Here is a 15,298-nt window from a genome sequence, read left to right on the forward strand (position 1 = left end):
AAACTAGTATTTTATATTGTAAAAAAACTTGAGATGCCAAGATATGATGCAAATGTTGACATTTCGTTCTACATGTGTATAAGATTATATTAAAAAATGTCACCGAAGCAGATATTTCAATTATGAGGATATTTTTTGCAACGATGACTTTGGTAGATAAGCGTGAAATAACAGTAGATGTCACAGAATATTTAGAAGAAATTTTAATCAATTCCGAATAAGACGAAGCATAACGGTAGGTAAAAGCGTAAGTGGAACATACGAACTGTGCTAATCGATTCCAGAACGTCGCAAGCGCCCAAGAGAAGAGCTGACAAACTGCTAATAATTGTATGCACGCCCAGGTTGCAATTAATAACGGCAATAATCCAAAATTGACATGGACAGGCTTGAGACCTGGATTGAAAACAAAAAACAATGATTTGAGTTGGGTTATGAAACGAAAATGCTTACGATGGCCGGTCAGACTGGTTAGTGGACAAGGATGTATCTGGCACATGCAAGCGGTGTCTTCTTCTGTTGTCCATCTACCAAATATTGAGGTTGGGCAATGGACCACCACAACAGACTGATCTTTGGTGTTTGGAAATAGCGCAAGATTTTCGCAAGGTGCTAACAGTAATCCATCATTAATAACACAGTCGAAGATTACCCTGGGAGGGGGGGAGGAGTTGAGACTTTTCGAAACAAACTTGCTAATAAATTGAATATATTGAGCTCTTTTTCCTATTTTTTCAAAACATAATTTTGATTTTTTTATAACATTATATGCATTCTTATTTAGAGCCGGTACTAAATTTTGTTACCTGAGATAAAAAGAAAAATTTGCTCCTGAGCTAAAGGAAAACTAGATCATGAAAACGTGATCAGTAATCGATTCTGAGTTCGAATCAGTCAAAATCTCGAGTTCGAATTTTCGCATGATCACAAAACTTCATCTATTGTTACTACGTATGTACATAGATAAAGTAAAAATTGTATGTCTTAATCAGAAATAGAAAAGTATCCTTATTCATTATGTTCAATTAAAAAATATCATACGCCGCAGGCATTAGTTTATTTCGAATGTTTGAGAAATCCTGGTGTAAAATATATGCTTAATGGGCCACTGTTCGAAGAAGAGTATGTTCAAAAGTTTTCATATGTACAAATGCATATTCATATATGTACATATATTCATAATAGATTGACAGATTTGTGTGTGATGAATCAGAGTTTCTCAAATTAATTATTGCTTATTTATTTAACACGGTCGCTAAATTCAAGTTTTCTCATCAGAGGGATATGCAAGACTGAAAGATTTTTAAATATTGAATTTTTCACGAAAGGGAAAGGTTCCCATGCGCTCCCGTCCATTTCGAGCCCTGATTAGGATAAGAATAGTGAGATTAATACTGAAAGTCCTTTCTAACACAGTTCCATTTTTCTCTGTTTTGAGCATTTATGTACATACATATTATAATTCCACACATTTTCCTCACTTATCACCTCACCTTCCTTTGCGTAATTTTACCGTCTTGGGTGCCATTTGAGCACTTTTCTTACATTCAAGTTGGATTTCATGTAATTTATATAAACTGGGTGAGGTTTTGAGTTTGCTTAAGGCTTTCTTTGCAAACCATCGGCGATTTCACGCAAACGACATCTCATTTCTTGAAAACGATCCGGTTGACCTCAAAACATATTCTAATTCAATTCAAGGTCGATTCAATATTTGCCGAACAGGTTTTTCTCGATTATTGTTTTTCCTTAGGTACCACCATTACACTGGGTGACATCTGCATAATTCAAGCAGCTATTATATCTGCGTAATGACACAGAAGGCGGATGCGAGAAAATACCATTTGGCAACAAACGTTCCGTCGACTCTGGAGAGTGCTTTCGACAGCTTTGCTTTGTTTCTTTTTACACCATTTTTCATATGCTGATTCAGCTGAGAGTGCTTCGTACGTTTGATTCACCCACCTATAAATAGAAACCCTCTTTTCTCACCTTTCCGGGGGGAACCTTTCCTCGAACTTACATACTTCCAATTCCATACCCAATTATGCTAATTAAACGAATGCACAACTTGAAGTTCACTTCACAGCGGCCTTGTTTGACTTTCATATTCGAAATCTAATTAGAACCAATCACCAATTTGTAGCGCATACAGATGACTTCCTTACTTATTTTTTTCACGATACTTAATCATTACTCTGTTGAAAGTTCCGACAGTCAAAAGTACAAGAATAACTGTACCAAAGGTGATCTAGTTGATTCTGTAGGAGTTGAATACGAAAAGTTGGTGTGTCATCTATTCCAGATCTTCTTAGTGGTGAGACAGTTCAGAAATCTCCTCAGTTTCACTGAAAGCAGTGTTGAGTGTTGTCGTCTGTCTAAACCCAAAAAGATGAACACATATTCCGTTGCTCTGTATTATTATTTCTATCGTATTTTCGGTTAGTTGGTACAGCTCAACCATGGGTTGAACGAACCTCGTTGACAAGATGGGAGCGTTGTGTCCTTTACCCAATTGTGTCCTAGGTAAAAAAAAAACATACAGACATGAAATTTTACTAGCATGTAATTCGATCGGAATGAAAATAAACTTTAATTTGAGGCCGGATGTGTGCGCTCGAAGCAGTCAGCTTTCTCATTTGCCGGCAGTGAATCACAGAATCCAAATGTGATGATATGTCCTCTCCACTAAAATGGATCCGTTTTGTTTATCCTCGAGGCTGATGTTTGCTTATTTTTGTTTTCAGAGGGTGAGCAAGAGGCGGAATGGTTGGTGGCAGCTGGTCTGGCACAGCTAGCCGCTCCCTTTCTAGCTGGACGAGAGGCTGCTGAAGCTGAAGTCACAGCAGCTCTGAGAAGATTGCCAAGGGCTCAAGCTGATGCTGCAAGACGTCGCGTCCGCAGACTCAACAGAACCCTCAGGAGACAGAGAACGCGACGACCAGACATCAGAGATGTGTTCCGCGACCACGAGGTACATTTTTGTTATTAAAATCAAATTAAAACATTTTATTCATGTCTTGTCAGTGATGCCGTATGGATGCGAAACTTGGTCATTGAAAATCAGAATGCTGCATATTCGCGGAACACATTGTTTATGACTCGTAGAGTTTGTCAACTATGTACATACATACATGTGTAATTTATTGGGAGTCGCTAGCTAGTCCCTACATACATATGTACATAGGTGACAAAACGTTAACTAACAAACGGTTTTCTCCCTCACACGCCATCTCGCTCGCACGCGTTAGATCAAAGTTGTGCGTAAGGTATTAAAAGGGCCGCGTCCACCAAGTTGCGGTGCTCTGCTCTAGAGCATTCGAAGATGGAACGCTGTATGCTTAAAATAACTAGGAGAGATAGAAAACGGAATACGTAAAATAGGTGGTTTGTGTAATGTTGAGAGTTAAGAAATTGAAATGGAAATGTGCGAGTCACGTAGCTAGAAGAACGGACGATAGATGGACGAAAGAAGTGCTTTAATTATACCCGAGAGAATGTAAAAAGTTTCATGGAAGGCCACAGAGGACATGAGTGATCATAAAAATGTGTGGAATGAGATGAATGCGAGTTCTTCAAAACAGAGACGAATGAAAGCGTGTTGGAGAGGCCTTCATCTAGCAAGTGGGTGGCGAATGGCTGTGAATGACTATGATACAAGCTATTGAACTACATACTGGAGCGACACAAATCATCCACAAAACACTCGCCTGTCATAGCTGCCTTTCGGCTTGAATCCCAAGTTCTCTTCTTTTTAATATACCTTCAACAATTTTTAATACTACTTTTGATCTTTATGCCATGTCCACATAAGAAAACCATATTTTAATGTTAAAACATTAGATAGAAGTATTATAGGTAAGAAGAATGTTGAACTTCTAATTTTTTTTAATTTAAAAGTGGAACTATAGTTAATAATCCAGAATTTTTGACAAGAGAGAATGGATGAGTACGGCACGGACGCGTTCTTGGCCTCATGTAGTGAACAAGTATGTCTCACACTGCAGGAGTTTCTCTTCGACAAGTTTCTCTTACATTTCTTCAGATATGGGAATCACTGTTAAACCTATGTTAATTCAAAAAGTTTTGGCTTGGGTGCCATAGCATAAATCAGGCGTGCTAGCATTTTTTTTACATGTGCAAAACTAACTAAAAAAAAAAATGTGTATATCTCTGTATATCTGCCCCTTTAATGAAAATGGCATCTTATCAAGTGACATCTCATCTTCTCTCTCCGATTTTCGAATGAATGGCGTGTCGCGCAATATACTACATACTATCTTCTTTGCAAAATCATCCAACCACTCACCGTTAAATAATTTCATTATTATTTTTTAAATACACACATAATAAGTTCACACAAAATGCATATACATATCTAAATCTTTACATTTTACGCATCGACGCTTACGTTGCGCGTTTTGAATTATCGCGAAATACTTGCTTTAACACATTATGCAAAAAAAAATAGAGTATAATTGCAAAATTATATTATATTAAGTATATCAGATTTTGTGCAACGATTTCATTAGCACATTCGACGCGTTTTACTGCCATTTGCATACCAATCAATATTCATACTCACCTTTAGATTATTTTGACGATTTCCCCACCGCATTGTTAATATTTCAACCTGGTGTTTTATTTCACATGTTATACATTTGAAATTGCTTTTAAAACTTTCGTCACATTGTAATGTGAAAATGCAATTAACAAGGCAAGGACACGTTCATCAATATCGACTCCACTAATGAGCAAAGAGGAACGAGCGACAGAGTGAAAATTGAGGCCACTCTGTCAATTGTATGTCATTGGGTGAAAATATATTGAGTGAAAGTGACCGAAAGTTAGAGCCGAAACGAAGAATGAAATAAAAAAGTCTAACAAAAATGCTCATTGCATAGGAAAGATATAAATATTAACCTGAAGAGGGCTGATCTGGAACTTTCACTCGTCCTTTCGAAGTTTCGATGATATCCTCAAAGGAGTTGCGAATATGGCATTAGATGTCTCAGGTTATTAAAAATCTTAATAAGGAAATCTTTCGTAGGAATGTCAGGTAAACACACAGAGAGATACACGACATGTGTTTTTTTTTTTAGATATTTTTGCACATGCACAAAACGCTAATCTGTATCGTCGCGTCCCTTGACAAACCTCACCCTTAGAGTATTATCCAACTCGCCTAACAGATTGACGATTGTGCTATACCGATTAATTATTAATTATTTAATAAACACGACATCTACATATGGTCAAACGATTAACAGCCACAGAGACATCTATGGACAATTTTTTGCAGCATTTTCTAAACAGCGAAAATCGAGATGCTGAATAGCTCGAATTTTTGCGAAATCGATGTCAATTTGTTGGAACCGTTTCAATAAAATTGCAAACTCTAATAAGAAACGATCGAACTTGGGGTCACATGACAGCACAACCACTGAGCCATCAGCATGGGTCGGTGGTTGTGTTGATCCTAAGCACCGAGAGGTCGCCGGGTTCGATACCGTGAGCTGACCTCGGTAGAGCTTACACTTGGATATTTGTGACTCCAAGTCGATCGTTTCCTATTAGAGTTTGCCAATTTATCTGATTTCATTGTTGAAGCGGTTCCTCCATCAAATTGGCAAAAACCATCCTACCCACTATGTCACTACTATTTGATATGATTTCAAAAATGTATTATCTATAACGCGAGTGATGTCTCGCTAATTTTCTTATATATATATATATATATATATATATATATATATATATATATATATATATATATATATGTAGTATTTGTATTATGCTTATATGTCTGGTCACAGTGACGCGTTAGAACATTCTGTAATATCACTGTGGCTAATATGTAAATAAATAAATATTCAAGGTCTGGCCAGCAGCATACGGAATATAACCCGTGACCACACAATTGAAAGCATTACATGCTAACCATTGATCTATGCTACTGGTTATCCTAAAAAAAATTGTACGAATTAGCAGTGACATGAAGATACGCCTCTCACAACCGGAGTCCCACGTACACGTCGGTTCTTACCATTATTCGTCCTTTCAGATCCTTCTAGATAAGACAAAACTTATTTTACAATGAACCTATGTACATAAGTACCATTTGTACTCAAATTCACTGGCGATATTGTTCAATGCGAGCTAGATATGAGTAGAGGTAGGACCGGAAGCGTGCTGTTCTTTGTTTATTGTTCGTTGTGCATTGTTCATGTTTATGATGAACCTTTGTTAAAGGTTCGCCGAACCTTTTTTATTGCACTCTAGCTTTGTGAATAGACCCAAAACGCCGTGTTTCCTGGAAAAAGCACGCTCTCTATCCGCCCTTTAGATATGAGTAGAGGTAGGATAGTCACAGTGCTATCCATTGTTCGGCAAACCTTTAACAATGCATTTACAACCTTTGAACAATACACGGCCCCCTCAGGCTCCGGTGACTAGATATGAGCTATTGAAGCTTAACCACTTCATCGCCATAAGCGCAACGGTGCGCGCTCCTTCGTATTTAAGGCTATGACTCGAAATTAATTTTGGTTTCTTCACATGTAAAAATATCCTGTGATACTAATGAAATTGCAAAACGTCAATATTTTTTGTTAGTTTTTAATACATTAAAGAAGTAGATGTCATGGGTTGGCACTAAAAACATATAATAAAATAATCGAATCGGTTTCTACAAACGCGTGGCAATTGTAGAAACCGATTTCTACAGAAAATTTCAAGCAAGCACTTCAGTAGGTATCTCCAGAACTTGCACGTAAGCACGATTGTCTTCTTCTTCGACAACTTCTGGGTTTGTCGCTGTTAGGTTTTATTTTTCGGCGCTATTATGCTATCTGCCTGTTGGGCAATTAAAAACGCATTTCAACCAGACTCGCCATTGCTGTTTACGCATTTCTAGTCAAATTTAGCAACGCATTCATTTGTAAATTGTGAGGTGAGTGGCGGTAATGTCGCAAGGCGAGCAAGGCGCCACTCTAGCATTTAGTCGGCAACCGTTGTTGTTGTTGGTTGTTGTTGTTGTTTTTGTTGATAATATTGTCACAACGTGTGTTCCTGGTCTGTTGGCTCCTCATGGCGATGATCGTCTCCTATCCGAAGATAGTCGCCTTCGATAGACTATCACGTTCTGTAACTATGCCCTTTATTATACACTACATATGTACTTTAAACATAGTAAGTTTGTAGCTTGGAGCGAAAGTCGTGCATTCGTCACCCAATCACGACCTTTACAAAGCTATTAATCGCTTTTGTTGAGCTAAACTTCTGTGAACTAGTTAAACAACAATACCCAGCCAACTCAAGGACATCTACATATATGTATATAACACCAAACATTCATTCATTCATTGGAACAACCTTTAATTCGCTTCACAATTATTTCTATTGATCAGCTGAATACTGTGCCACTGGTTAGCTGGGAACTTGTTCAAATACTAGACGGACTTCAAACTCTTATGTACATATGTAGTGTTCAAACTTAATATTCTTTGATGATAAAAGCCTCTCCAATACAAATCTTCCCTATTCTGGACCACACCAAACTACTCTTTTCTGCAGACCCACCTCGCTTTCTTATTATCTTGGGTACCATTTGATAAAATTGCTATTTTTACAAGGCTTTTATATGTTCCACTTTGCTAGTAGTTCAGGCATTATTCCTAGTAGAAATATTGCCTGAACCATTGAATATACGTCAAAAATAAGACGTATGTATATCCAGTTATATTATTGATGTATTGTCATAGAAGCTTATTAATTTGTGAAGCAATATTTCAACTAAATTACCTATATAATAAATCGTTTGCGAAGTAAACATAAGAAGAGGCATTGTAAAATATTTTCAACTTCGCATATACGTTATATATTTAGTATATGCGAAGGATCGTGGATCAGCTGCACTGATTATGCACATGTAAACATTTTATACCTGAAAGGCAGAGTGGTCTGCTTACACCCCCGATTCAATAATGTTACTTTTTGAACCAAAAAGGCACGTTTTTAAACGCCGAATACGAATTTTAATTATTTTGTATATGTATAATATTATGTAGTCCTCTAGGGTGGTGACCATTGACCTTGTGCCACCACCGTGGATCCGCCAGTGATTCCTACATTCTTCCCATCGGTTTGAAACTTTGCTATTTTGCCCGGTTTTAAAATAATCGTAATCGTTTAAGAATGCAAAAATTTTGGAGACGGTGACGTATAGTGGCAAGTAGGCCTTATATATTTGACTTTCCGCCACCCACTCGTTTTTGTCAGATTTTAATTGTTTCAAACTATATCTTATAAAAATTTTATGTAATTAACATTCTGACAATTCAATTTGTAATTTGTCTTTAATGTGTCTTTAGGCCCAAATCCTCTAGTAAGATCTCAGATAGCACAACCGCTGTAGCTTATACATATTTTCTGATGTATCCAGAACACTCCTCAACAACTGGTTCTACGCCCGCTTTAAAGATCAAGGAATTCGACCCTTAAAGCCCTCAACATGAGGCCGCCCCCCCCCCCCCCCTCCAACGAATACAGTCTAAGAGACCATTTCGTCGGAGAACGAGACGGTTGTTCATGAATATCGCACAAGAACAGCCGCACATCACTGTTCTAATAAAAAAAACCACACTGTACATAACCAAGTACAAAATAAACAACAACGCATGAACACGTAAAGCGCGCATGCGTTAGGAAATAATACCTGAAATGTGCCGTGCGAATGCACGCACACCTCAAGTAAACATGTGTTTATAAAAATGTGTTCCTCGCAACAGGCCGCAAAAAAAATTAGAGTCGAAAAAATTATATTCCTTAAAAAATAAGAAACGAGACAATGTACTTTTTAAAATAAAAAAATTAGATTGTCTTGTTGTATACTTGTGGATTGCTTTTGTAAGTTACAACTTGTAACACACCCGAACTATAATTCAAGGAAATAAGGGGATAGCAGGTATAGCTTCGTTCCGCATAAAGCTAGATCTTTTATGTTCTATTATCTTTGCGACTTACGGATGTTGAGTATTGGTTGGTCATCGAAAGAACAATGTCCTAGAGGTAGAATTGGGGGGTAAAAACACTATATTTTTATGAATAAACTTGAAAACGTTAAGTCTTTCTTGTCGTCTGGTCCCGTTCAGAACTAAACTTTTTGCTTTTCTGTCTGTTATTCTTGTTAATTTTATTGTGATTAAAATTTTCAACACTGTACCCCGAATTAATATGATTTAAAGAAATGCTATGATAAAAATAAAGAGCGGCCAATTTAAGTTCGCACAAAGGTGGCCGAACTCCTAGGCCCTGATCTTAGCCTTCCAATTTATATAATTAAAAACAGGCTGTTTAAGCCTGACTGTTTCTTAATATATGGATAGTTTTACATTTATTCCCGCTCTTTGTGGTTATATAAAAGAAATGTGTACTTTATAGTTGGTGTTGGAGGACTGTTCAATAACATTGAAACTTTAGATTTATTATACCTATATAATCATCAATGCATTACATTATTTAATCGTGAATTTATATTACGCTTTCAGAACTCGAGTGGAAGTGAACCTCGTTCTCGGAGTGCTACGCCGGACTCACTAGACTCATTACCGAGCGGCGGCTCAGGTAGTCCGCCGACGGAATGGGCAGACCCTCCACCCAATTTGATGATGTACGTCAAACTTTTTAACTATATCAATTCATTACGCATATATTAGATCAATATTAATCTAAATACATTTCTAGAAGCGATGGCTATCCAATATCGAAGCAATCTTTGTATCGGACGCCGTCTGCACCGCCCACAACCTTCACACACTTGCCTCCAAATCTTCACCATCGTGACATCGATGGAAGAGATGGACACTCACCACCGTCACATTTCACCCAAGTTCCAGTTCATGAACTATTCAAACCGTCCGAGCTACATTGGGCAGACGTTGCATCGAATACAGGTAGTTGCATTAAAATTGCATTATATTACAATCATTTAAAACTTTTCAATTCTAAATTAAAATTTGCTTGCAGAGGGTATTGAACTTCTGGGCTACCAAAGATTCGGAACGATTCAAGGACCCCGATTAGGTAGAGAAAGACTTCCGACAGCAATACTGATACCTGAGAATGAAGTATCCAAGTGAGAATTCGATCAGCATGTTGTTAATTGCATTCTGATTCCAATTTTATAATATTGAAACTATTTTTACAGGCGTAAACAATCTCACTCTTCGGTGACACGAGCCCACAGCGTAGCTTCGGAGAGATTGGGTGATGACAAGACTAATCTCTCCCGTGCTTTATCTCATGAAGTGTTGAGCTTTGAGCAAAAGTTTAAGAAAGATACTGATCATTTTATTATTGATGAGGTTTGTTTTGATTTTTTTTATCTACCTAACATTCATTCAGTGATGACTAAATTGTACTATAATAATGCGATTCTTTTAGATGTGGCCGGAAGAAGGTTTAGCTACAAACATAGAAGACTTGTCCGAAAATCACTTGAAGAAACTTGTTCCTCATTTGTGGTTGAATCTTACTACATTATACGACCGACATAATTTACCATTCCAAAAAAGAAAACCTCACAAAAGGAAAAAGAAAGAAGGTGATTTTCAATTGATTTTTAACTAAATTACTGTACTTCAACGATAATGTCGAACATTTCTAAAATAATCAAACAAGTGACAGACACTTATGACTTTTTTCACATACTAATAATGGCTCCAACCAAACCTGTAGCGATAAATATGTATATATGTAGTTCATATCCAATACCAGGTCTGATCCTAAATGAAAAGATATTTCGCTTAGCAAGAAAAGCGACACACATACACTTATTAAAGGAAAATAACTTTTAATCACGTTTCTACGGCTGTCTTCTTTTTACTATGATCAAAAACTAAAACTTTTCTGTTTTATAGTAGTTTAAAGATCAACATTCAGATCAGATTAGATTGGTAAAGTTAATAAACCTGATCAAGGACGAAAACAGATGTTATTAGTCAGCAGTTTGGCTTAATGGTAGCGTATATATTTAGCACCACTGCGATCGATGGATCGACTCGCCAAACTGCTGGTCAGGTTTGGGGATTTTGTGACTCCAAATCGATCGTTTCTCTATCATCTAATTGTTGAAACGATTCCTAAAAATTGGTAATTGACCATTTCCTGTTGTCACAAAAATCTGTGTGTATAATTTGTAGAAATTATACACAGAAATCTGAAATCTATAGATGTTTCTATAATTTCGTGTTTATTATGTGTATAGGAATTGTAATAATAATTGTGCACAAAATCTAAAAATAATCCATAGATGTCTCTATGATTATTATTTCTGTACTTGATTAATTATTGTATTCGATGTTTATTGAACGTACTGTATACGTTGTCTGACCATTCTCGTACACTCGTCACATTGGAGCGATCTGTAATGACGAGTGTACATTGATTGTAATAAAAATAAAATAAAATATTGGACTTGAAACTTATTAGCTGAAGGCTTGAATCCAATTTAACGTACGTTTTCTAACCTGACGGCTTTAGAACAGGCCCTACTCTGACTATCAATCTCACAATTTTTGTATCATTTATCATTTTTTTAATCCAAATATTATATGTACATATATATTTCAGGCAATTTCAAAATTTAAATGATATTTACATATAATTTTGTTTTTCATTACAGAAAATAACGTTTTTGGAGTTTGTATTTTAACACTAATTCGAAAAGATCATTTGGTTGCTGGTGAAGCCGGTTCTGTTATTCCAAAAATTTTACGATTATTATTAGAAGCCCTTTCCAAAAAGGTGCACGAGGAAGGAATTCTCAGAATCACTGGAAATAAGCATAAGGTTAGCTATTATTTTTCATATAATTTAAACAACCGACTATATTTTTACTGTTTACTTATACGATGAAAACTTTCAGATTGATAGTTTGTGTCAAGAAATAGAGAGAAACTTTTACGCGGAGCCTGAAATAGTCGAAAGTGCAATCGCCGCAGCTGGATGCCATGAAATCACAGCCGCATTAAAGAAATTCCTACGTGAACTCCCTCAGCCGATCTTGACAACGGAATTGGTTCAATTATTCTACCAAACGCATGGTATTTTAACGTGCATATATGTAACTCATTTACTCAATATCAAACGTAGTCAAAGAAATAATTTTTAATTGAAATTTATAGATCTTGACGGTCCAGCTCAAGGAAGAGCACTGAATCTACTCGTTCTGTTGATGGCATTCGAACATCGAGCTACCCTCTTGGAATTGTTGCGATTGTTGAATAAAATATCTCAATTCCAAGCGTCCAACAAAATGTCTGAACACAACGTTGCTATGATTATTGCTCCTACACTTTTTCCTCCTAGGTATTTTGATTTATAATACCGTTTACTGTTATTTTTTTTCGATTATCACAATTTCAATATGAACTTTATATTGCAGTCTTGTCATCCGACCGGCTGACGGTTTGGAAGCTCAAGTTCAGATGGCCGCAAACAGTTGTCGGGTAACCGAAGCGTTGATGAGATATTGTGACAGCTTGTGGCTCGTTCCACCGTCGATTGCTTCCCAACTTGACAGAAAACCTCATCTCAAAAAAGCCAACGGACACGCATTAAACTCTTGACCTTTCAACGAGCCAACATTTTATACTCACATATAGAATATAAAAGTCATAAGATATTACAACCAATGTCACACTTAAAAATAATTATCCTAAAGCCATATACATATATCATAATATTTACCCATTTTAGTTAAGCTATTGTGTATTTATATATTTTTAATGTTTTTAAACCACTTTTTATTACATTATCTAGAAAATTAGTTTGAATTTCAAAGTGTATAATAGATAGATATTAATTGTGTTGCTTTCACATTTATTTTATGTACATATTATTTAAGCTTCTACATTTCTTTTTTTACTATATGGCATTTTATAAGTTTTTATTATATTGATGAATCTGCTTTATTTTAGTGAATTATTTGCCAAAGACCTTATGTGACGTTGGTTTAAAGCCGACTACCTCTATTTATTTATAAGATTGCTCTCTTCATAGACGTTATCTTACCGGGTGGCATCACATTCACCAAAACACGATTCCCTGGACTCTCTGCCATATTAAAATCAATCTGTGAACTATGCTTTGTATATACAATTAACTATTCTGTATATATTCAATATACAAAGTCCATATTACAGACTTTTTTTTTTGTTAAATATACACACATGCAATAACTTCTGGTTCTTAAATGCAGCGAGCTTCGAAGAGTCGAGTTTCGGTAAAATACAGTATCTTACGATATACTTATAAATATCTAAATTAAATGATAAAGAAAATCAAAAGAGAGTCAAAGTGATATAATAATATAATAAGTTAATTCAATGAAGTATTCATCACTTGCGTACCATTCTGCAGATAATTCAGTGCAATATCTGATTTTTTAATATTATTTCTCAAGATTATTATTTCATTATAGCGTATTTTACATACATAGTTTAATTTCTTGTGTCAGTGTGTATATCACAGGACTATATATAATTTATAAAAATGGGGTTACCTTAATTATGCATAAGAATCAACGATAGCACAACGATTTCAATTGTCGATAATATGTAGTTTGAATATGTATTTAAATATACCAATACTCTCTGTATTTCGTTATATATGAAATTTTCGTTGTTGCATTTACATACCTTTATGGCATTTTTTAATGTTTATCGATTATGTGATAGTAAGAAACGATGTCAGTAGTTCTTAATTAACGAACAAAACTTTTTACTGCTTGGAGACTTGTACAAAAGAAGACTGATTGAATATAATGATATAATTATTCCATTGTACATGTTGATGAGAATAAAAATTTGAATTCACGCTTAAAACTTTTAATTTTTTAAATTGTATTATTTTTCTAATTAAATTAAATTGATGATTACAAACAAAACCTTACACACATAAGAAAAAGACCGCAACAATTGGCCAGATAAGTACTAAATGCTTACTTTATCTTTAAACTGATAAAACATAAGATATTACTATTACTATTGGTCACCGGAAAAAAAACAACATCACTGAAAGCCTTGTGTACCCAAAATCTCTTATTCATTGCCAATCTGTGTATAGCTATGTATATATAACTTAAAATTGACCATTGACATCCCATTTATTATTGTCTCTTCCTTATATTTTTCTGGAAAGATGATGCAAACAAATTCGAAGTCCTGTTTTAAAATATTCTGCTTTGTATTTGAAGACATGAAAAACTTAGAGTCATAGAATTTCACTTAGATACCTAGAGATGTATAGATTGACGCTTAACAATTATTCGTATGTTTAAAAACACAAAAGTTTAAAATTACAACTTTTTTAATTAGAAAAGAAAAAAAATATTTTGACCACCATTCATTTCATACGCAAATTGTGGTCAAAAATATTTTGAAGACTTGGAAACATGCAGCTCATCATATAGGGGAAAGCAGAAGGTAAACATTGACTGAGAAAAAGTAGATCTCGTGATTGACGAATTTTCAAATTTAGAAATCAAAATTTATTTATTTAAATACATGAGGAAGACGGCAAAGCCGATAGACCCACAGGGTTTGACTTATAAAAATAACAAAATAAAAACAAAAACATTCATAACAATAATAAGAAAGAAGAAAAAAAGTTTTTTAAAAACATAACTCTTGTATAATTTGTATATAAAATTATTATTTTAAATAAAAACACCAATTTTTTTTTTTACTACCGCCATCTATGTATAAAACTAATGACTACCAACTGTCACCGAGATTAAAAATCTTCGGACCTGAAATGCTTCTTATACGATATTTTATCTCTATCGTAATGGCGGAGGCTCCATTTACTTATATGTATTGATGAACAAAATGAGAAATATGGCAAAGTATGAAAACGATCGGATAAGAGGTAAACTTTTTCCTGAATTGTAATCGTAAGTGAAACGTAAAAGAGGTATGTAATATGAAAAAAAATACGAAATAAGAAAAAATACCAAAAGAGGAAAAATAAAAAAATATATAATATTAAACGGTGACATAATAACTAAAAGAAAACAAAAGTATAGAAAAGGTATTGGAAAAGAAGAATACATATCGAATCAAAGAATTACATATTGCCAAAGATGATTGGAAAAAAAAATGATTTTCTCAATCGCGCTTTTCTTGCTTTTTTTTTAACCATGGATGTGGATCTACGGTGAGATTGAGATTCGTGCATTTTTGTGCAGTTTCATAACTGCGGGGGTCAGTATTTTTGAATAATGAAAGGTCAATAA

The 15,298-nt window shown here is 35.1% G+C and overlaps 1 protein-coding gene across 2 annotated transcripts in view; it reads left to right on the top strand.

The window, feature by feature from the left end:
* Positions 1–13,891, top strand: part of LOC143919919 (rho GTPase-activating protein conundrum-like) — a 40,061-nt gene extending 26,170 nt beyond the window's left edge. Inside the window, exons 3-12 of one of the 2 annotated variants that reach the window (XM_077442509.1) lie at positions 2,748–2,974; positions 9,549–9,670; positions 9,745–9,953; positions 10,027–10,135; positions 10,208–10,364; positions 10,444–10,603; positions 11,684–11,850; positions 11,927–12,104; positions 12,186–12,369; positions 12,446–13,891. In XM_077442509.1, coding sequence (XP_077298635.1) covers positions 2,748–2,974; positions 9,549–9,670; positions 9,745–9,953; positions 10,027–10,135; positions 10,208–10,364; positions 10,444–10,603; positions 11,684–11,850; positions 11,927–12,104; positions 12,186–12,369; positions 12,446–12,629 — 1,697 coding nt within the window. In that variant the 3' untranslated portion in view covers positions 12,630–13,891. Of the gene's footprint in view, positions 1–2,747; positions 2,975–7,000; positions 7,147–9,548; positions 9,671–9,744; positions 9,954–10,026; positions 10,136–10,207; positions 10,365–10,443; positions 10,604–11,683; positions 11,851–11,926; positions 12,105–12,185; positions 12,370–12,445 lie in introns of those variants that run through there. The other variant, XM_077442518.1, reaches the window with a different exon arrangement.
* Positions 13,892–15,298: the final 1,407 nt, after the last annotated feature.

Source organism: Arctopsyche grandis, chromosome 1, assembly GCF_051622035.1.
Source record: "Arctopsyche grandis isolate Sample6627 chromosome 1, ASM5162203v2, whole genome shotgun sequence".
In the NCBI taxonomy this organism is placed as follows: domain Eukaryota; kingdom Metazoa; phylum Arthropoda; class Insecta; order Trichoptera; family Hydropsychidae; genus Arctopsyche; species Arctopsyche grandis.